Consider the following 22019-nt stretch of genomic DNA (forward strand, 5'->3'; position numbering starts at 1 on the left):
ACAGTTTCCCCATCTGACAAACGGAGGGTTGGGCTATGGGCTAGAAAGTTTTCTTCCTGCTGACTTCCTTTAATCTCTTATATCATCCTTGAAATGCAGGCAGCATGTTTTGGGATGGGAGGCTCAGCGCGCAACCTTGGGAAAGTCTCTTTTCATTGGACTGTGATGTCATCATGACCAATATCTCCTTCACAGGGCACTTGTGAGGATCCTGGGAGATAACGGACATGAAAGTTCCTTTCAGACTACCCAAGTTTCAGGCAGGCGGGAGGGAAGAGAGCAGCCTAAGGCAAGGCTGGTCACTCTTACCCATGTGCTACCTTCATGAACCAGCTTTCTGACAAATCCCTGCTAGAGAAGAAGTGGGCAACGGGGAGATTTAAGTGGGCAACGGGGAGATTTAATGGCTTACCCAATCAAGTGATGCTCACGGCCCAGGCCAGGGCACCCTGCTCCCCAAACACTTGGATAAGCTGCTAGCTAGAGGCCACAGCACAAACATACAGGTCACCTCAGGCCCAGGTAAGCCCAAGCAAGGAAGAACATTTAGGGAGAATCTGTAGGGACAGAGTCCCTGGGTGGCAAAATTGGTTAAATGCTTGGTTACTAACTGAAAGATTGGCAGTTTGAATCCACCCAGGGGCATCTCAGAAGAAAAGCCATTGAAAACCCTATGGAGCACTGTTCTATTCTGATACACATGGAACCACCATTAGTCAGAATCGACTTGATGGCAATGGGGAAACCCTAGCTGCAAGGGGAAGTGATAGGACCTGTCCCCACCCTACTTCCTACTCAGTTAAGCTCATTCCTAAAAGCAGCAGAGGCACACGGCAGAAGACAGGGAAGTCAGCTGAGTAAAGCCCTAGTTTGCAGGAGACAAAAAGGAACACAGGAAAGAACAGGCTTCGTAGTCAGACCTGTTTTTAAAGACTTTGGACAACTGATATAACCTGTCCAGGCCTCAGTTTAACACTGTGCTTGTTGATTAAATAAAGTCTCCAAAAGAGAGAGGGGCTTTATCCCATAATGAATACAAGAAGATCCGTAGAGGATTTGGAAAAAAAAAAAAATTTCTATAACTTCTACCTGTATGTGTTTTTTTTTTTTAATTTCTGTCTTGTATAAGGAGCCCTGGTGGTGCAGTGGTTGAGAGCTCAGCTGCTGACCAAAAGGTCGGCAGTTCGAATCCACCAGCAGCTCCTTGGAAACCCTATGGGGCAGTTCTACTCTGTCCTATAGGCTTGTTATGAGTCAGAACTGACTCGATGGCAATGGGTTTTTTTGTTTGCCTTGTATAGACATATAACCTATTAATATAATAATACATGTGCATGAATTTAACCACGGGGGAGGGGTCATGACTGCGCAATTAAAAAACCTGAAGAGCATTGCATGAGAAACACCCATCTGCTACAGCATCTAGGAGCAGCTGGTACAAGGGCAGCCCTTAGAGATGGGCAAGCTCTCCCCACTCAACCCAAAACTCAAGACAGGGTGGTGAAAAGGGACAATTAAAGCCCTTTCTAGTTGGTCTGGCCTTCCAGGGGCCTGAGTTCAAATCCAGCTCAGCCCCTTACTACTAGCTATATTGACTTCGGAGTAGTGATTTTCCTTCTCAGAGCTCCAGGTCCCCTACCTGTCAAGTGAGAAACCACCAGGGCTATGTGAGGGTCGGTAACATTGGAACACATTCTGGCAGAGCTCAGTAAACTCTAAGTGGCTGTTGATTTTTTCCTCTGCTTTTCTGGCTCCACTAAGAATATTCATTTATTCACCCAATAACAAACAACCAGGCCCTGCATTACAGGCTGAAGAGACAGTCTTTATTCTTGAATGGTATGAACAGTTAACACACTTGATTGCCAACTGAAAGGATGAAGGTTCAAGTCCACCCAGAGATGCCTTCCAAGAAAGCCTTGATGACCTACTTCCCCTGCAAAAGCCACTGAAAACCCTATCGAGAAAAAGAAAGAAAGAAAGAGAACTCTATTGTGCACAGTTCTACTCTGACACACATGAGATCGCCAGAATCAATTTACATGGCAATTGATAGCGACCCTGGTAAGAACCTAGTTTTAAGGGAAAGATGTTATCCCCCTTTCACAGGCAGAGAAACTGAGATCCAGCAAGGTGAAGTGGGCTGCCAGAGCCCTGAGATAACGCAGCAAGTATGTGGACTTCAGGGTCTCAAGCCCTTACCACTAGCTAAAATCACTCCTCGTTTTATTTTTATTTTGTTTAATCTCAAAGGTAATGGCTCACCGATGACTGAAAGGCTACCAGGAACTTCCTCAGTGTCTCACCTCAAGCCCCAGGGCCAGGGCTGGGTGAAGCAAGTCATCTGGATTCAACAGGTATGAAGAAGCCTTTCATGGCTGAGGGTACAGCTAGCCAGTGGCACAGTGATGGGGGTGGCACACAGGCGGCTACTTGCTTTGGGGCACAAGTACAAAGGGGCGCCAAACAAGGCATGAATGACATCCCGAGGTACCACAAATATGAAAGGCGCCTGACTGAGGCAGCTGGATAAGAGTGGAGGGAAGGCGTTTCTGCTGACAAGTCTCTATCAACATCTACTCACCTTGAAACTGTGGGGGGCGGGGGGGAGGGGGGAAGGCCACAACTTTGAGATTACCCCCGGGACGCTCGAACTGGGGAGGGGAGAGGCACAATTTAAGAGATTGCTCCTGGGCTCTCCTTACACTGGCTACACCCCTGAGCCCGGGGTCACTGCCAGGCACCCCCTTGCCCAGCCAAGACCCTGCTCTGTCCCACCAGACACCTCCACAGGGTGGAGCAGGGCAGAGTTCAGGCCCCCGTCCCCGAGTTAAAAAAGGGCATCCTTGCGTCCTCCCCGCCCAAGCGATAGGAAAATACAAGCAAATAAGAGTGTTTCAAAAGAAAAAAAGTGATTTAAAGTAATCTTTATAAAGGGGAAGAAGGGAAGGAGAAAAGAAACAATGCCCTGTACACAGGACGGCTCAATAAATATTTGTAGAAAAAGAATCGCCCAGGGAAGAAGGCACAAAGTTCCCCTGCAGGGAAAGATTACAAGTTCATTTTACGGATGAAAAAAGAGATGCTATCTAGGCAGTTTGTCCCCAGAAGAAGAGTTCTGCCCCCGTTTCCCAGCCCCCTGCCGTGGCCTCCTCCAGCTAAACTCCAGCCTGGGGCCCCTTCCCAGCCTCCGACCCCGTGGGGCTCATGACGATGGCCCCCTGGGGTCTACCTCCTCCCGGCCCTCACCAGCCCCGCCCAAGCAGGGAACGTGCCACCTCGGAGCACTTGGCACAAGCTTTGGGGCCTGTACTACTCGGAAAAAAGGGCCTCAGAGGCCGGGTTTTCGTCTCAGCTCTAGACGTAGACACCCCCGAGCTCCAGCCCCGGCCTTACGTAAGTGCCCTCTAGCCTCTACATCTCGGAAAGCTGGAGCGAGGGCGGTAAGAGGTCACGTAAAACACCAACACAAGGCCGCGCACATAGCGTGGCGCCCGGGAAGGGCAAGCTACGGTTCCAGGAGGGCAGAGAGTGGGGGCGGGTTCCGCCTCCTCCGCGCGCCGGGTCCGGGGAAAGGCCGGGGGCTCGGCCCGCTCGGCCAATGGGCGCCGCGCTCGGGCCCCCTCCTACGCACCAGGAGGAGCCGGCGCGTAGCCGCCTCTGGAAGGCCGTGCACGACGTGCCGCGCTCGGGCCCTCTGTCCCGGCCTCCATCCGACCGCGTGGACTGCGCGGCGCCCCCGAAGGAACCGAGTACCCACTGCAGGCACCAACTACACACGCGGCGCCCTCCCGCGGATAGATGCCGAGCCCACCCCGGCCCCCGCCCCGACCCCCTCCCTTCAACCCCCGCGCGGGCCGGCGCCGAGCTGTGGACCAGCAGGGCTCAGGGAAGCGCACCGCCTGCCCGGGCGCACAACGCGGCGGGTGTCGGGGGGAGGCCGGGCGGTGCAGGGGCCGGCGGGGTCTGTGCCTTTGTTCTGGGCAGGGAGGGCCGAAGGGCGCGCGGGGCCGCGCGACTCACTCTGCTGCTGGGCTCCATGGTCGCGCTGTACTAGTGGCTCTGGCAGCGCGGGGTGCGCGGGCGGGCGGCGTTCTGCGGCTCCGGCTTCCGCACGGGTTCCGAGACTCTGACTCCCGTCACTTGGCCTTCCGCTCCCTGGTACTCTCTAACTCTGAGGATCCGAGGTCCGCACCCTACACTCTCGCGTGTGCCACTTCTTGTGAGCACGCGGACCTTAGCGTTTATAGGACCCAGCGAGCAGGCCAGCAGCCATTGGCTGGTGCCGCCGGGAGGTGTGTCGGGGGTGTGTGGGCAGAGCCTGGGGCGGGGCCTGGGCCGGGCACGTCCGGGGCGGGTCTCCGCGGGGAAGGGGATCAGGGAAGGGGCTGGGGGCTCTAGGGCTCCTAGTGGCCGCAGAGCTTATAGCGGTGGCCTCGCTCAGGCTGCCAGTTTCCGAGGCACCCTGTGGGCTGAATCAGAGAAGGGCGATCGCTGTGTGACCCTGGGCAAGTGTGCGCACCTCTCTGAGCCTCAGCGGCATCCCGTAGCAAAGTAGTGGTGTTCGTATCCTGCTGAAGGCAAGCTAGGCATAGCGTAGCGCTTGAGAGCGAGGACTCCGGCGTTCTGACTCCGCCACCGGAAAACTTGAGTAAACTAGGGATAATAGTAACCAAACCCACTGCCGTTGAGTGGATTACGACGCATAGCGACCTTATAGGACAGAGTAGAATTGCCCCACTGGGTTTCCAAGGAGGGGCTGGTGATTCGAACTGCTGACCTTTGATTAGCAGCCCAGCTCTTAACTACTGTGCCACCTTATAAATTTGCTATGAAGACCAAGTGAGTTAATATTTATAAAGTGTTTAGAACAGCGTCTGTTACGTGGTAAGTGTTATTTACGCGGGAAAATCCCTTGTTTGTTAGAGAAACTACGGGAGGTCTCAGTCAGTGGTGGAGTTTTCCCTCCGCCCTCCACCCCACCCCCCACATTCCTGCTTGCAAGCCAAGCCTTGTTTTTGCTCCGTGGATCCCTCTGCCTGGAAAACCTGTCTACCTCTTCCCGGCCTTTAAGGTCACCCCCTACAGCACTGGGTTTTTTTTTCCTCTGTGAAGTTTTTCTCTACTCCTGACTGTACATGCTAATTTATCATGACACATACGTGTGAAAATTAATAACCAAAAACCGAATCCGTTGCTGTCGAGTCGATTCCGACTCATAGCGACCCTATAAGGACAGTAGAACTGCCTCATAGGGTTTCCAAGGAGCGCCTGGTGAATTCGAACTGCCGACCTTTTTCTTAGCAGCCCTAGCACTTAACCACTACACCACCAGGGTTGCCGTGAAAATGAAAGAGGCAGGTAAATCGAATGGTAAGTGAAAAAACAGGTTAAACGAATGGTTAAGAACACAGGCTGACCCTACTGTGGTCCCGGGCAAGCACCTCATCTCTGATCCTCTGCTTTCTCATAGGTAAAATGGAGTTAAGGACATAACCAACCTCATGTGCTATTGCGAAAGTTACAATGTCAAAATAAGCACATGGAGTATTTAGGTGCTGGGTACATAGTAGGTCCTCTTTAAGTGGTAGTAGTATTATCTGATTTCAAATCAGTCTTAGAAGAAATACAACTGGAATTCTCCTTAGAAGCAAGAATGGTCAAACTTTGGCTTGGTTACTTTAGACACATCATCAGGAAAGACCACTGGAAAAGGACATCATCATCTTTGGTAGAGGGTCAATGAAAATGAGGAAAACCCTCAGTTAGATGAATTGACACAATAGCTTCAACAATGGGCTCCAACACATCAAAGATCATGGGGATGGTACAGGTCTGGGAAACATTTTGTTCAGTTATACATAAGGTTGCCATGAGTCTGAGCTGACTCCACCTCCATGGCGACTAACAACAACAACGACAGTAGTAGTATCTGATTTCACCTTGTTTGCTCCTCTAGACCAGTGCCTTACTTGAGACACAGTGAAGGGAAGAACCCCTATTCCAAAGGCCTTGCCAACATCTTGAGTTTAAGCTAAATGTCCCTTTCCCCTGTGAAATGGAGCTAGGGTGGGATTACTTTCTGGAGGAAAGGGGAGGCTGTGCTGACCAGATAACCCCTGGATTCTCTCTCTGTGTTGTGAGCAGCACTGGACACCTGGCTAAGCAAGGAGCCCTGGAAGGGAAGACAAGTCTATTTTGGACACACCCCTTGACTTCCCCTGGCCATGGCTCCTATTTCTGTGGCCTCCCAGCTGCTAGCCTGGAAAGCTCAGGGCCATCTGCAGCTTCGCCCTCTCTCCTCACCCAGGTACAAGGGGCTGCCAGGACCTGCTGATTCCACCCTCTACACCACCTCAGCGTCCTTCCCTCCCCTGCTGCCTGCAGCCTTTCCTCTAGCTCCTCTGGCCTCGTGTCCTCCAGTCCTGGACCTCATCACTCTCCTGCTCAGAAGCCTGACATTGTCATGGAGGGAGCAAGACCCCAGCCTGGCCATTAAGGTCCTTCAGGGCACCAGTTTACAAGCTCAGCCTCACCTTGGATCTCACCCCTTATACCAGGCACTTTCTGCAGCCATACCTTTGCTCAGGTTGTTTCTTCTGCCTGGGAAACCCTCTCTACCTCAACATGCCAAAACGCTTCTGATCACACAAGGCACCCCTGGAATAGGGCCTTCTCTGTGGTCCTGCCCCTGATTCCCCAAGTGGGAATCTTTCTCTCCTTTACCTTTTGATGTTTCTTAGTTTGCTGATTACCCTCTCTTTGTCTGTCTTCCCTTAGACTGTGAGCTTCTTGAGGACAGCTTCTGTAGCTGAAGCCCATGGGTGAATGAGTGAATGAATGAATGAACCAAAAGCAGCTAGTCTGCTTGTCTTTAGTTTCCCTTCCACTCCAGTCCATCCTGCCAACACTTTTAGTTCTTTCTTAAGCACATTTTTGGGCTTTGCCACTTCCCTGCTCCAAGTCTTTATATAGTTCCGTATTTCCTAGCACGTCCAGTCTACTGTGTATACCCTTCCCAGCTGTTGGGCCCCACTCAGCTCATGGGCCACACCAAAAAGGCCAACCCTGGGCTGGCCACTTCCCTGGGGACAGAGGAATGTGTGCTAGTTGCTAGCCTCATGGAGCCCCCAAACTGAAGAAGAAGCAAGAGGGAAGATGAGCAGCAACAACACCAAGTCAAGTGCTCAGGGATGAGAATGTGTGAAGGAAGGGGAGGAAGAGAGCTTTAGGGAGGGAGCAGGTCATGCTGAGCAGGGTGTGGAAGGTTGACTGTGAGTTCACCAGGCAGCTCAGAGAGAAGGTTGTTCCTGGCCGAGGGAAGAGCACGTGCAAAGGCATAAAACAAGCAGAGAGTGATTGCTGCAGGAGGAAGGGCTCTATGGATCACAATTAGAGACCTGTGTGGTACAGTGGAGTCCCAGCTCTGCTATCTATTTGTCAAACCCAACCCAGACCCAGTGCTGTCAAACACCCCTGAGCAAATCACTTCTCCCTGAGCCTCAAGACCAACATCGGTAAAATGGGCGTAAGGATCCCTTTCTGGGTCGGCTTGAGGAGTAACTGATGTGTATAAAAGTTTACCCAAATAAACTGTACTAAATCTCAAAGCCAGAAATTCAATCAAATCCCTATCCCATAGCCAGGGTGGTGCTTGCGGACAAAGCAGAGTGGCCGGAAAAACAGCTTTATCTTTGCCTCACCAAACACAGACCCCCATTGCCTGCTTGAAATTCCACTTTCTGTAAAAAGTTTTACAACCCCTGGAGGCTACTGTTTACAGGCGACTTAATCAGAAGTTATTGACACTGGGTCAGAGGTTAAATTCTCAGGTCGGCTGGTTTATTACTTCGGTGGTTGAGTCCTGGGAAACAGGATTTAACTCCAAACAGAGAGGGAGCACCAGAGAAAGCCTGAGGAAGTAGCATCTGAGCTGGGAAGATTTGAACGCAGAGGGAGAGAGCTTGAGCTCAGATGCCTGGAAGGGAGATATGAAGGTGGAGCTTAAGCCAGAGAGCTGGGAGTAGTCCCCTGTGGCTGAGTTAGGTGGTTGGGAGAGAGGTGGTAAAGTAAAGGTAGGGGGGAATTTGAATGAGAGAAGAGGCTGAAGAAGTGGGACCACAAAGGGCCATGAATGCCAGATATTGGAGTTATGGCTTTATTCAGTAGGCAGTGGGGAGCCACAGAGGGTTTTTGAGCAGTGGAAGGACCTGAGGATTTCTCAGCTTCCCACAAGTGTACCCCTGAAACCTGAGGTTCTAAAGGGAATGTGAAGAGGCTGTGGAGCCCCAGCTTTCAGCGTGGAGAGGCCAAGTGCACCCCTCCCCAAGTTGTGCTTATACTAGCAGCTTTGTTCCCCATAGGCTGCCTGTAGCCCTGGAGGGAACTTGGGCTTTTCTGGGTCCAATTCCAAGCAGTTCCGGCTCCAGGCGGTTGGAAGGAAAAGAGCTCTCTGGGGCTAGTCAGAAGGTGCCAGGTAGACAGGCAGATGCTGGCACCTGGTGCGTGCCTGAGAGCACAGAAGTACAGCAGTGGAGGCTGTGCAGGGCGGGTCTAACGGCTGGGAGTTAAGAGTGAGTAAGACTGACCCCAGGAAGGGCCCTTTGCCTTTAAAGGCAAGCATCCCTGGCAGCCAGGAGAAAAGACTTTGCTGAGTCAGCAGGAGCTGATGCAAGGGGGGCTGGCAAAGGCTGGGAGGGGAGAGCCCCTAATCCGAAGAATGTTTTGCAACTCAAATCCTCCTGGGCTGCAGGTAAACACAGTTGGACTCCAGGAAGGCCTGATGAGCTAGGCAGGGTGGCTTTGTGTGCTTAGGATTTTCATTCTGATTTGCTTGCGCACCTGCTGGAACCACCTGCTCCCAGAAAGCTCTTCTGTGTCCCTTCTTTATCCATTCGTGTGCCCCTCACAGCCCCCTGCAAGCAGGTCTCCTCTCATCGGTGTCACCTACTCCTCGCTGATGCTGGGTACTACTGAAGGAACATATCCCTCCTCCATTCCCTCCTGAGCACCAGGTTTGTCTGTCCCACTGCCTCAGGGACAGCCCTCTGGTTGTCCCACTGATATCTCACACTCATCATCTCCCCCCACCCCTCCTCGGTCCCCAGCGCAGAGCCTCTTCCTCCATCCACCCAGTTGCCCAATCCAGAGATCTGGCCTCTTCCTGGACTCCCCTTTCTCCCTCATTCCCAATATCCAGTCAATCCTTTGGACGCTGCCCTTGCAAGTACCTTTGGACTCCATCCTCTCCTCTCTAACCTCACTGGCCCTGCTCTAGTGCAGGCTGGAACCCCTGCTCTATTTATTCTACTACCTGCCACCACACTGGTCTGTTTAAATATACATCACTGCCTATTCACACATCTTTTCATGACACACAACAACGTGACTGAATCTCACAGACAAAGCGTTGATGGAAAGAAGCCATGTGCAAAGGAGTGTGAGTTCATGGATATAAAGTTAAAAACAGACAAAACTTATCTATGGGGTTAGGTGTCTGGATAGTGGTTACTCTTGGCAAGGAGCATAGTGACTATGAGGGGCAGCTGGTATTCAGGGACAGAACTAGGGTGAGGCAAGTGAGGCAGGTTAGCATTATTGATTTTTACTTTTGCCCTGAGCTTTAATATGGCCCAGCTTGGCACTGTTGCTGATCTTGTCTTTATTTAAAAATTTGATATTTTGTCATCCTGGACTTTTTTTGCAGTAAATGAACTAATGAACAAATAAGCCAACAATGGTGAAATGGTGAGTACGGTATAGGTTTTGGGGTCAGACCTGCTAGCTGTATGTCTGTGGGCAGATTACCTAACCTTTCTGAGCCTCAGTTTCCCTAACTGTAATACAGATATAACATCAGTACTTACCTCCAAGTTTTATTGTGAATATTAAGAAAATTACTTTCAAGTAGCTGGCATACAATAAACCCTTGAAACCATTATTTCATTATTTCTAGTTTTACATTCTCAAAGCCTGATTTACTTCAGGGTTGTATTGCTCTGCTTCAATTTCCATGTATTTTTTTGCAGGGGTCTCTGGGGTTTGTAAGAGGGCAATCAATGGTGTTTCAGTGGTAGAATGCTAAGCCTCCATCAAACACCCAGGTTTGATTGCTGTGCAACTCGTCTCAAGTGCAGCCACCACCCATCTGTCAGTGGAGGCTTGTGCATTGCTGTGATGCTGAATAGGATTCAGGGGGACTTCCAGACTCAGACAGACTAGGAAGAAACACCTGGCGATCTACTTCCAAAAATCAGTCAATAAAAACTCCGTGGAACACAACAGTCTGATCCCATTATGCATGGGGTAGCCACGAGTTGGGGCCGATTTGACAACAGCTAGTTTTTTTTTTAGTAGGCAACTGGTGGCGTAGTAAAGAGCTATGGCTGCTAACCAAAAGTTAAGCAGTTTGAATCCATGAGGCTCTCCTTGGAAACCCTCCTCTGTCCTGTAGAGTCACTATGAGTCGGAATCGACTCGATGGCAACTTTTTTTTTCATAGGCAACTAACACCAACAGCAACCAGGATTTGAAGGAGAGGACCTGATCCAACACCCAGCGGCTTCTTCCTCAAGCCCACAGAGAGAGTGGAGTGCTGGGATAGTTGAGAAACCTGGCTTTAAGTCCCAGTTCCACCCATGCCACCGATGCCACCTATGGAGAGTTACACTTTCCTGGTTAGCCTCAGCTTTCTGTCTGTAAAATGGGGCTCGGAATAATCTCCACCTTGTGGGACTCTGAGGAGGATTGAATGACTTGGCCCTGGGATTAGTGGACAGTAGACCCCCCACCAACATTGGATCTGAAGAATTAACCTGGTGCCCTGAGGAGTGAGGAAGAGCAAGGAGACTGGACAGACTCAGAAAAAAAAAAAAAAAAACGAGAAATCCAGGGACTGATGGGAAAAACAAACAAATAGCCTGACTTCACTCTGTTTTGTTCTTAGAACCTTATTTCTCCTGAGAATTGAAATAACAATGCCCTTTGTGCCAATGCAATATTTTAACTGTGCAAAACACCTTCCCGCATGTCGTTTCTTGGGTCCTCCCCATATCTGGTGCTGAAGGCAAGATCAGAATTACTCGCATATCCACTGAATAGTTGAGGAAACAGGTACAGAGATGCAAAGGCACTTACTGAGGTCATACCAAAGGAGGAATTTGGTAGCAAACTGAGGGCATGGAACCCGGGCATCTTGACTTTTAGATACTACGACGGTGCAGCAACTTGGATCCAAAAAAACACATAGCTCACACCCTGACTGAGCACCCACGACCCAGCTGGTGCATGCTGCCGCCTCCCAGCCCCCACCTGGATGCCACCTGGCAGTCACATGCACACCCTCACAGAGGAGTCGGCTGACTCACCCCATTATACTGGAGCTGACTCACACTTTAGGAGAGGGAGAGTGAGAACAAGTTGAGAGCCCAGAGGAGCCATCCCTTCCTCAGTGAAGTTTGAAATGAATGCCTTAAATCCATGGCACTGTAGCTGTGAAGAAAGGGAAAACTGGCTAGAGGCAAGGATCTCTGGAGTCAGAAATGGGAGGTTCATTTGAACTCAAGGCTGTGTTACAGGTTCACTGGGTGATTTCAGGCAAGTATGTCCCTGTCTACACCTCAGTTCTTTCAGCCGTGTAATGAAAGGGCAGTAACAGATGACCTCCAAGATTCTTCCGGCATCTCCAAGGCCCTCCTACCACTGGGTTGAGAAAACTTGTCATAACAACTCATGCGTTATTGACAGTTTCTTATGTGCATGGTACTGGCTTAGTGATCACTATGATTAGTACAGAATCATCTCATTCAATTCTCATAACAAATCCTAGATGTACTATTATTCCCTCCATTTCACAAAGAAGGAACCTGAGGCACAGGTTCAAAGTTATTTGCCCAAAGTCAAACAGGTAAGCAAAATGGCAGAGCTGAGAATTGAACAGTCTTCTGTCCCATTGGTAAATTATAGTTAAACTATGAGCCACACTGACTCCTTTTATTCTGCTAGACCTCAGTTTCCTCACCTTCAAAACTAAGATAATAAAGGTCAAGGGTTATTTGATTCTTCTCCCACAGGGGCAGTTGGCTCAGACTTGGATTTAAGTTCTAGTTCTTCCATTGCTCAGCCACGTATCCTCAGGCAGGTTGCTTAACCTCTCCGCCTCTCACATTTCCACATCCCCAAAATTGGCATAACAAGCCCTGCCTTGTGGGGTTGTTGGGAGGATCACAGCAGACAATGGGTATGAAGGTGTATGGAAATCCTGAATGCCACTTCTAGAATTGTTATACCTTCTTCCTGGAGGGCTAGGACCCTGGCTTAAATTAATGGAGTGTGAGAGCTGGCAAGCCTTTAGAATTATGCATTTCGGCCCACTTACAGAAAAAAAAAAAAATTTTTTTTCGTATAGATGAGATTGAGGCCTAGAGAGGCGGAAGTGGCTTGCTTGCAGTCGCACAGCTAACTAGACCAGCATTCCTTGATTCTTTAGCTATCTCCACGTGGCATCTATTTCCCTCTCTGTGTTTGCTTCTCTGTGCCTAATCTGCTCCTTTTGTATCTCAAAAGTGAGTGAGTTTAAGAGACACTCTACACTGATATAGCCACTAAGCTAAATGTTGACAGTTCAAATCTACCAGGTACTCCTTGGAAACTCTATGGGGCAGTTCTACTCTGTACTGTAGGGTAGCTGTGAGTCAGAATCCACCTGATGACAGTGAGCTTGGTTTTTGGTGTCCTACACTGATATGGCCTTACTAACATAACAAAGAAAATCCTATTCTCAAATGGGATTATGGCCACAGGTACCGGGGTTAGGATTCCAACACGTATTTTGGGGGGGCAGAATTCAATCCACAACATTCTGCTATCTTGGGTTGTTCTGCCTTTTTCTGGATCCCAGAGGTCTGGTCTTGTGGTGGAAAGTCTCATACTCCCTATTTTCTTATGGTAACTATCGTTAGGAGTTTTTGGTTGCAAGTATCAGAATCACATTTAGAATGGTTGCACAACTTGAAGAATATAATCTATGTCACTGACCTAAACATATAGAAATTCATGAATTGCTGTATGTTTTGTTGTTGATATTATCACTATACTAAAAAAAAAAAACTATATATATATTACTTTCACCAAAATAAAACAAGAAAGTTAAAAAAAAGAATCAGGTTTAGGCCAATTTGGAACAGAAAAGGAGAATTTATGAAAGGATATGGAAGTGTCTCACAAGCCAGGGCAGGGATGCAGGCAGATGTTGGAAGGATCTTGACTTAGCAGGTAGGGGTACTGTGCACCCCTCCTCTCTGCTTCATACCTCTCACCACAGGCAGGCCTGTTCCACTCCACAGGGCAGAATAGCGTGACCACACAATGCCAGAATTTACATAGGTCTACTTCAACAATGCTCAGAGGCTGACTCGACTGTCTTCTGGACCCAATCTTATGTTTCTAGATGAGAGAAACTGATAGGTCCCGTGTGGACGACGTGTCCGTCCCAGGTCCGGTTTGCTATTATCAGACAATGGGGTCCTGGAGCAACAAACAAGGCTGACAAGACCCTCCTGTGTGGGGATGGGCCGAAGAAAGTGTGTGTGACTCTAAATGTAGCCACACAGCCAAACATAGGGCATCCATTCAAAATGCCCTTGAATGGAGTTGTATATAATCAGTGACATGGAAAGAAAGCCAAGATGTTTTTGAACGGAAAAAACAGGTTATAAAAGAGCCTGCTGATTACATTTTTAAAAGTAAACATTCATATGAAATGCGTTTGAATTTCTATAAAACGAAAACCAAACCCAGTGCCATCAAGTCGATTCTGACTCATAGCGACCCTATAGGACAGAGTAGAACTGCCCCATAGAGTTTCCAGGGAGCACCTGGCAGATTTGAACAGCTGACCCTTTGGTTAGCAGCTGTAGTGCTTAACCACTACGCCACCAGGGTTCCCGATTTCTATACAATGGTTAAACTCTCAGCTGCTAACAGAAAGATTGGAGGTTTGAACCCATGGCGTCTGCTTCCGGAAAGGTTACAGACAAGAAGACCCTATGAGGAGGTTCTACTCTGTCATATGTGGTCGCTATGAGTCAGAATCAATGTGACAGCACCCAACAACAACAATAATAACAACACTAAATGGTAACTGAAGTTACCTATGGATAATGGGATTAGGGGCGTTTTCTTCTTCTGTAATATCTGCATTTTTCTGATTTTTCTGTGTTGAATGGATATCAGTTAAGTAATTAAAAAAACTTATCTCACAGGGCAGCAGTGTTGGTAAGGTATTTATTTACTTATTCAGTAAATATTTATTAAGCATCCAGTATGTGATGGCATTTCTGAAAGCTACACAATGACTGGTGAGTAGCAGCTGCTCAATAAACAGGGTTAGCCAAGGTTCTGCCTTCCAGGAGCACACAGTGGGTCTGACTGCTCATACCCAGATGCTTCTGCTCTAATGGTCTGTCTGCATTCTAAAAATCTAGGAAGTGAAAACAACAGGGTGTTCAACTGCCCATTACTGGAGAATAAACCACCCAGCAACTAAAACATGTTGCTGTTGTTTAGGTGCCGTTGAGTTGGTTCCAACTCATAGCAACCCTATGTTCAACTGAACAAAACACCACCCAGTCCTGTGCCATCCTCACAATCGTTATTTTGCTTGAGCCCATTGTTGCAGTCCCTGTTTCAATCCATCTCATTGGGGGTCTTCCTCTTTTTCAATGACCCTCTACTTCACAAAGCATGATGTCCTTCTCCAGGCACTGGTCCCTCCTGATAATATGCCCAAAGTATGTGAGATGAACTCCCGCCATCCTTGCTTCTAAGGAGCATTCTGGCTGTACTTCTTCCAAGGCAGATTTGCTCGTTATTCTGGCAGTCCATGGGATCTTCAATGTTCTTCACCAACACCATAATTCAGAGGCATCTATTCTTTTTCGGTATTCCTTATTCTTCCTCCTGCTTTCACATGCATATGAGGCGACTGAAAACACTATGGCTTGGGTCAGATGCAACTTAGTCCTGAAAGTGACATCTTTGCTTTTCAACATTTAAAGTGCAGCAGATTTGCCCAATACAATGAGTTATTTGATTTCTTGACTGCTGCTTCCATGGGCGTTGATTGTGGATCCAAGTAAAATGAAATCCTTGACAACTTCAATATTTTCTCTGTTTATCATGGTGTTGCTTATTGGGGAGTTGTGAGGATTTTTGGTTTATTTATGTTGAGGTGTAATCCATACAGAAGGCTGTAGTCTTTGATTTTCATCAGTAAGTGTTTCAAGTCCTCTTTACTTTCAGCAAGAAAGATTGTATCATCTGCATAACCCAGGTTGTTAATGAGTCTTCCTCCAATCCTGATGCCCCGTCCTTCCTCATAAAGTCCAGTTTCTCAGATTATTTGCTCAGCGTACAGATTAAATAAGTCTGGTGAAAATAGAAAGCCTTGACACAAACCTTTCTTGACTTTAAACCACGCAGTATCCCTTTGTTCTGTTTGAACAACTGCCTCTTGGTCTAAGTATAGGTTCCGCATGAGCACAATTAAGCGTTCTGGAATTTCCATTCTTCTTAATGTTATCCATAAATTGTTATGATCCACATAGCTGAGTACGTTTGCATAGTCAATAAAACACAGGTAAACATCTTTCTAATATTCTCTGCTTTCAACTAGGATCCATCTGACATCAGCAATGACATCCCTCATTCCACATCCTCTTAAATTTCTGGCAGTTCAGTACTGATGTACTGTTGCAATTGCTTTTGAATGATCTTCAGCAGAATTTTACTAGGGTGTGATATTAAAGATATCATTTGATAATTTTCGCATTCTGTTGGATCACCTTTCTTTGAAATGTGTACAAATATGGATCTCTTCCAGTTGATTGGCCAGGTAGCCATCTTCCGAATTTCTTGGCATAGACAAGTGAGCACTTCCAGTGCTGTGTCCATTTGTTGAAATATCTCAGTTGGTATTCTGTCAATTCCTGGAGCCTTGTTTTTCACCAGTGCCTTCAGTGCAGCTTGGACCTCTTCCTTCAGTACCATCGGTTCTTGACCTAATGCTACCTCCTGAAACGGTTGAACATCAACCAATTCCTTTTAGTACAGTGACTCTATGTATTCCTTCTATCTTCTTTTGATGCATCCTGCGTCGTTTAATATTTTACCTGTAGAATCCTTCAATATTGCAACTCGAGGCTTGAATTTTTTTCTTCAGTTCTTTCAGCTTGAGAAATGCCAAGTGTGTTCTTCCCTTCTATCTCCAGGTCTTTGCACATGACATTACAGATGTGCTGCCCTTTGGAATCTTCTGTTCGGTTCTTTGACTTCATTATTTCTTCCTTTTGCTTTAGCTAGTCTACATTCAAGAGCAAGTTTCAGAGTCTCTTCTGACACCCATTTTGGTCTTGTCTTCCTGTTTTTTTTAATAACCTCTTGCTTTCTTCATGTATGATGTCCTTGATGTCATTCTGCAATTAATCTGATCTTCAGTCATTAGTGTTCAATGAGTCAAATCTAATTCTTGAAATGGCCTCTAAATTCAGGTACGATATACTCTTGGGGACTTGTTCTAATTTTCTTCAACTTCACCTTGAACTTGCATTTGAGCAATTGATGGTCTGCCCCACAGTCAGCCTCTGGCCTTGTTCTAACTGATGATACTGAGCTTTTCCATCGTCTCTTTCCACAGGTGCAGTCGATTAGATTCCTGTGTATTCCATCTGGCAAAGTCCACATGTACAGTTCCTGTTTATGTTGGTGAAAAAAGGTTTTGCAATGAAGAAGTTGTTGGTCTTTCAAAATTCTTTCATGCAATCTCCAGCATCATTTCCATCACCAAGGCCATATTTTCCATCTATGGATCCTTCTTCTTTGTTTCCAACTTTTACAGTCCAATCACTAGTCATTATCAATGCATCCTCCTGATTGCATGTTTGATCAATTTCAGACTGCAGAGGTTGGTAAAAATCTTCAATTTCTTCATCTTTGGCCTTAGTGGTTGGTGCATAGATTTGAATAACAGTCGTATTAACTGGTCTTCCTTGTAGGAGTATGAATATTATCCTATCACCAACAGCATCGTACTTCAGCATAGAACTTGAAATGTTCTTTTTGACAATGAACCCAATGCCACTCCTCTTCAATTTGTCATTCCCGGCATACTAGACCATATGATTGTCTGATTCAAAATGGCCAGTACCAGTCCATTTCATCTCACTAATGCCTAGGATATCGATGTTTATGTGTTCCCTTTCATTTTTGATGACTTCCCATTTTTCTAAATTCATACTTTGTACATTCCATGTTCCAATTTTAATGAATGTTTGTGGCTGTTTCTTCTCATTTTGAATCATGCCACAGCAGCAAATGAAGGTCCTGAAAGCTTGACTCCATCCCCTACGTTAAGGTTGACTCTACTTTGAGGAGGCAGCTCTTCCCCGGTCATCTTTTGAGGGCGTTCCAACCTGAGGGGCTCATCTTCTGGCACTATATCAGACAGTGTTCTGCTGCTATTCATAAGATTTTCACTGGCCAATTTTTTCAAAAGTATAATGTCTAATGTCTTTCTTCCTCGTCTGTCTTGGTCTGGAAGTTCAGCTGAGACCTGTCCACCAAGGGTGACCCTGCTGGTATTTGAAATATTGATGGCATATCTTCTAGTATCACAGCAACATGAAAGCCACCACAGTAGCACAAACTTACAGACACATTAGCTAAAACATAGCAGCTTTAAATGGTTCTTGTTAGTTCCATTGAGTGGGCTCTGGCTCATGGCAATCCCACATACAACAGAATGGATTGTTGCCTGGTTCTGTACTATATTCATGATCGTTGGTATGCTCAAGTCCATCGTTGTGGCCACTGTGTATTTTGATTGCCTTCCAACCCAGGGGGCTCATCTTTCAGCCTTGTATCAGACACTATTCTGTTGTGATCTGTAGGATTTTCACTGACTAATTTTTGGAAGTAGATTGCCAGGCCTTTCTTCTGAGTCTGTCTTAGTCTGGGTGATCCACTGAAACCTGTCCACCATGGGTGACACTGTTGGTATTTGAAATACTAGTGGCATTGCTTCCAGCATCATAACAACATGAAAGTCACCACATACAACAAGCTGACAGATGGTTGTGCAGTTTAAACAGCAACCATTTGTTATTTTTCATGATTTGAGGGATTAATTCTGTAGGTCTGCTCCACATGGTATTAGCTAACTAAAGTTGCTCATGCAGTTGCGTTCAGCTGGAACCTTGACCTGGACCACTCTCTTCATATAGTGGTGCATCCTCCATGTGACCTGTGTCCCCAGCAGGATAGCCTGGAGGGCCTTACAGCATGGCAGCTCTGTTCTAAGAGAGAGCGTTCCAAGAAGACAAGCCCCAATGTGCAGAAGCTTATCAATCCTGTTTATCAATAGAAATCATTCTGGATATAACTTGTTTTGTCTCTTAATACATAATGAACATTTTCTCTGCTAGTAAATACTCTCAACATGATTTAATGCTGACTTCTGAAGAAAAAAAAAATTTTTTTTTTTTTTCTGAAGGAGCCCTGGTGGAGCAATGGTTAAAGCATTCGGCTGCTAACAGAAAGGTCAGCTGTTCCAGCCTGTTGGCCGTTCCTCAGGAGGTAGATGTGGCCGTCTGCTTCCATAATGATTAACATCTAGGAAACTCTATGGGACAGTTCTACTCTGTCCTATAGGGTCACTGTGAGTAGGAATTGACTGGTGAGCAATGGGTTTTGTTTTTTGTGTTTATATGAGATCAAATAGACAACAACAACTCAAAAGATCAGATACGAAATTTAGGGGGCAGTGAGTTTATGCTAATGAGGAAGGAACAACTTGGAAAAGGAGGGTGAGAATTGTTGACAACGCGAAGAATGGAGTCACTGTCACTGAACTCTACATGTAGAAATTATTGAATTGGTGTATGTTCTGCTGTGTATATTCTCAACAACAACAACAAAAGCAAAATAAATTATTAAAAAAGTAAGTTGCTCAGAGCTGGATACTTAAGAAGAATTCTTGTTTTTTACTTGGAGGTGGTGTAATAAAATCAGCAGGGGGAGGGTAATGTGATGTACAATGTCTCTCTGCCCCATGTCTCCCCACTGACTCAGCCTATAAACTCAGAGCTGGATTGCTGACAGTGGCTTCACTAGGTTGGTGTCACCCAGTGCAGTAACTCATAGTGTTACCTCTCCCCCCACCATGGGTCTCCACCTATACCAGACCATTCAGAATGCTCAATAATGTTTATTATCAATTTAATTATAGAACAGTATGTCATAAATATAGCTATAAATTGCTTAAATGTAAATATCTCAGATTATTTGAATACTAACAAAATTGTTTTGTAAAATCTTTCTACATTGAATTACAACATTATTAGTTACAACTCAGTGGAAGCCGTTTTCGATTTTTTTCATTTTCCTTTAATTACTAATTCATTCCCAAAAAAGTTATTGATATAGGTTCACAAATACTAATTACCACAATATTGTAGCTAAAACACCAGAAAATTTGACAAAACCAGGGTCAGTAAAGACAGCAACAAAAACAACAGCGTGTGCTTGTAGCGCATGTAGACAAAACCACATGATTAGAAGCCTCGTTGTAATTGGGTAATAATGATAGCTCTGATCTGAGCTTATTAGAAGGTTCAAAAAGCAAATTAGCATGGAGTTTTAGCCTTGTAGGTATATTGATACATGTAAGCTGGCCCTACAAAAACATTTTTGTTGTTATAAGCAACTACAGGAATATTTTTATAAAAAATAAATTTGTAGTGACACTGCACAAAAATTTTATAGACAGTCATTTTGGTGTTACCCCCTCTGACAGTGTCACCAGGCACTGTCCACATCCCGCCCCCCCGCCCCTTCCTAGTGACTTCACTGCTCAGGGATAAGGTCTCTGTGCCCTTGCTGTGTGACAGATCAGGACAAGTCTGCTGATTTCCTGTCCTGTGTCTGCCAGCCTTCCAGAGGGCACAGAGCACCTACCTTGCATGCCACACCCACCACGCCCATCTCTGCTTGGGTGCTGTTCCCTATGACCCACTCTGGAGGGCCTGGTGCTGAGATCTGAGGCTAGTCAGGCTATGACTAATAAGAGTTGTAAGGAGAAAATTAAAGTCGAATCCTGAGATTGGCCCTTGGCCTTGATTTCAAGAATTCATGTACTCGAGAATGACTTATAGGGTGGAAAACAGAGTCCTGGACACAGAGCCAGCCCTGCTTCTTACTAGCTGTGGGCCTGGAAAAAGTGATGTAGCTTTTCTGAGCCTCAGCTTCTTCATCTGGAAAATGGGGATGATAGAACACTAAGGATTATTGGTGTGCTTCCTGTATGTGTGATACTTGGTAATCCTTACAACAACTCTCAAAGTTTGGGACTATCCTATTCATTTCATAGATGAGGAGAAATGAGGCCCAGAGAAAGAAAATAACTTGCCCAAGATCACATAGCAAATAAGTAGCAGGTCCGAAAAGGACTGACTTGGGTTGGCCTGGATCCACAGCCCATGAAAACTCCTTCTACAGGTTTTGTAAAGGATTGGATTTAACGATCTCTGCAATTTCTGTGAGTTAAATAATATCTGCTATTACAATGCACTTTTGCAAATCTATGGTCACCTGACTGGCTGGTTAGTTAGAGTTGTCCTTGGTGGGCAGGGGACTGGAGACCCTTCTTGCAGAGCTGAGTTTCCCATTGGGGTTCTCCAAAATGGTGCTTTGTTTCACAGCTACCATTCTACTTTAGCCTGCTCTCTCCATGGTGGGAGGCAGGGCCTTCATTTTAACCATTACCATTTACTTATGGCGCTATCATTCTTGGCTTTGTTGTTGTTACTCTATGCTAGAAACCCTTTATATGCATGTAGTCCCTTATTGCACTTAATTCTCACAAAGATTCTGTGCAGGGGGTGCTATTGTGATTCCCGTTCTCTAGAAGGGGTCCCTGAGGCACAGAAAAGTTTGGTAGCCTGCCACGGTGGCAGAACTGGGCCCTGGCTGACTTGGGATCCCCCTTACCTTCTTAATCACCGCACAGGAGTGAGGCTGTCAGGCTTGACCACCAGCGTTTACAAAGCCTTTTGCCCTATTATCTCATCAGAGCCTCCTAGAAACCCTGGAAGGCAGACAGGACAGAAACATTCTTGTCTTACAGATGGAGAAACTGAGGCCCAGGAGGGGTGGAAGCTTGCTGAGGTCATACAGTGAGTCACTTCTCCTTTCACTGCCATAGCCTCCTCAGTCCGGAATGCTGGATGGGGAAGGGACCCAGGAAAAGCTCTCCAGTGTGGCTGGAACTCTGCCTGCCAGGCAGAGCTGCGACCTCAGCAAAGGACAGGTGTTCCGTCCAGGGAATTGAGGTGGGGCAGGATGGGCAGGGAGTGAGATCAGAGGGGAGGCCAGGCTGAGAGGAGGAGATAGGTCTCTGGGGGATTGTGGGGAGAGAGGAAGGGAGTCTCTAACAGATAAGAAATGGAGCTTGGCCCTGGGATTACTTAACAGAAGCTTTAAGCAGGAGCTGCCTGGAAGTGTGGAGTTCTGGGATCAGAGGCTTCTGGGTGAAAATTATGACTACTATTTATGGGAATGGTGAGTCTGGGCAAATTATTCCCTCTGAGCCTCATGTGAAAGAAGGCCAAAGAGCATGCTATCTGGAGCACCGCCTGTGTTTCAACTCCAGCTCTACCAGTGCGACCTTGGGTGGGTAAATTCTCCTCTCTGAGCCTCAGTTTTCTCATCTATAAGATGAACCTGATCATTATGGCACCTACCTCACAGGACTATTGTGAGGATGAAAGGTTCTAGCCTATGTAAAAGGCTAAGAGCAGACTTTTCACCTACCTAATAAGTCTTTGCTGTCATCATCATCATCATCATCTTGGGAGGCATAAACAGACAGCTTCTGCAAACTGCCTGGCAGAGGCATTGTTGAACGATCACTGGGCAGAGTGATTCATTGCTCTGATATAGGGTGGTGTGAAGTGCTGAGAGATTCC

At 46.8% G+C, this 22019-nt stretch overlaps 1 protein-coding gene and 1 long non-coding RNA gene across 3 annotated transcripts in view; one reads left to right on the forward strand and one right to left on the reverse strand.

Moving 5' to 3' along the window:
* SLC2A1 (solute carrier family 2 member 1) overlaps positions 1-4231 on the reverse strand; it is a 29993-nt gene extending 25762 nt beyond the window's left edge. The window contains exon 1 of the mRNA XM_049878987.1: positions 4024-4231. Within this exon, the coding sequence (XP_049734944.1) occupies positions 4024-4041 (18 nt within the window). The 5' untranslated portion in view covers positions 4042-4231. The remainder of the gene's footprint in view (positions 1-4023) is intronic.
* LOC126072986 (uncharacterized) overlaps positions 1-10800 on the forward strand; it is a 41435-nt gene extending 30635 nt beyond the window's left edge. The window contains exons 4-5 of one of the 2 annotated variants that reach the window (XR_007516633.1): positions 2254-2357; positions 10502-10800. This is a non-coding gene — a long non-coding RNA (uncharacterized LOC126072986). Of the gene's footprint in view, positions 1-2253; positions 2440-10501 lie in introns of those variants that run through there. The other variant, XR_007516632.1, reaches the window with a different exon arrangement.
* The last annotated feature ends 11219 nt before the right edge of the window (positions 10801-22019 follow it).

This window comes from Elephas maximus, chromosome 3 (genome assembly GCF_024166365.1).
Source record: "Elephas maximus indicus isolate mEleMax1 chromosome 3, mEleMax1 primary haplotype, whole genome shotgun sequence".
Lineage (NCBI taxonomy): Eukaryota > Metazoa > Chordata > Mammalia > Proboscidea > Elephantidae > Elephas > Elephas maximus.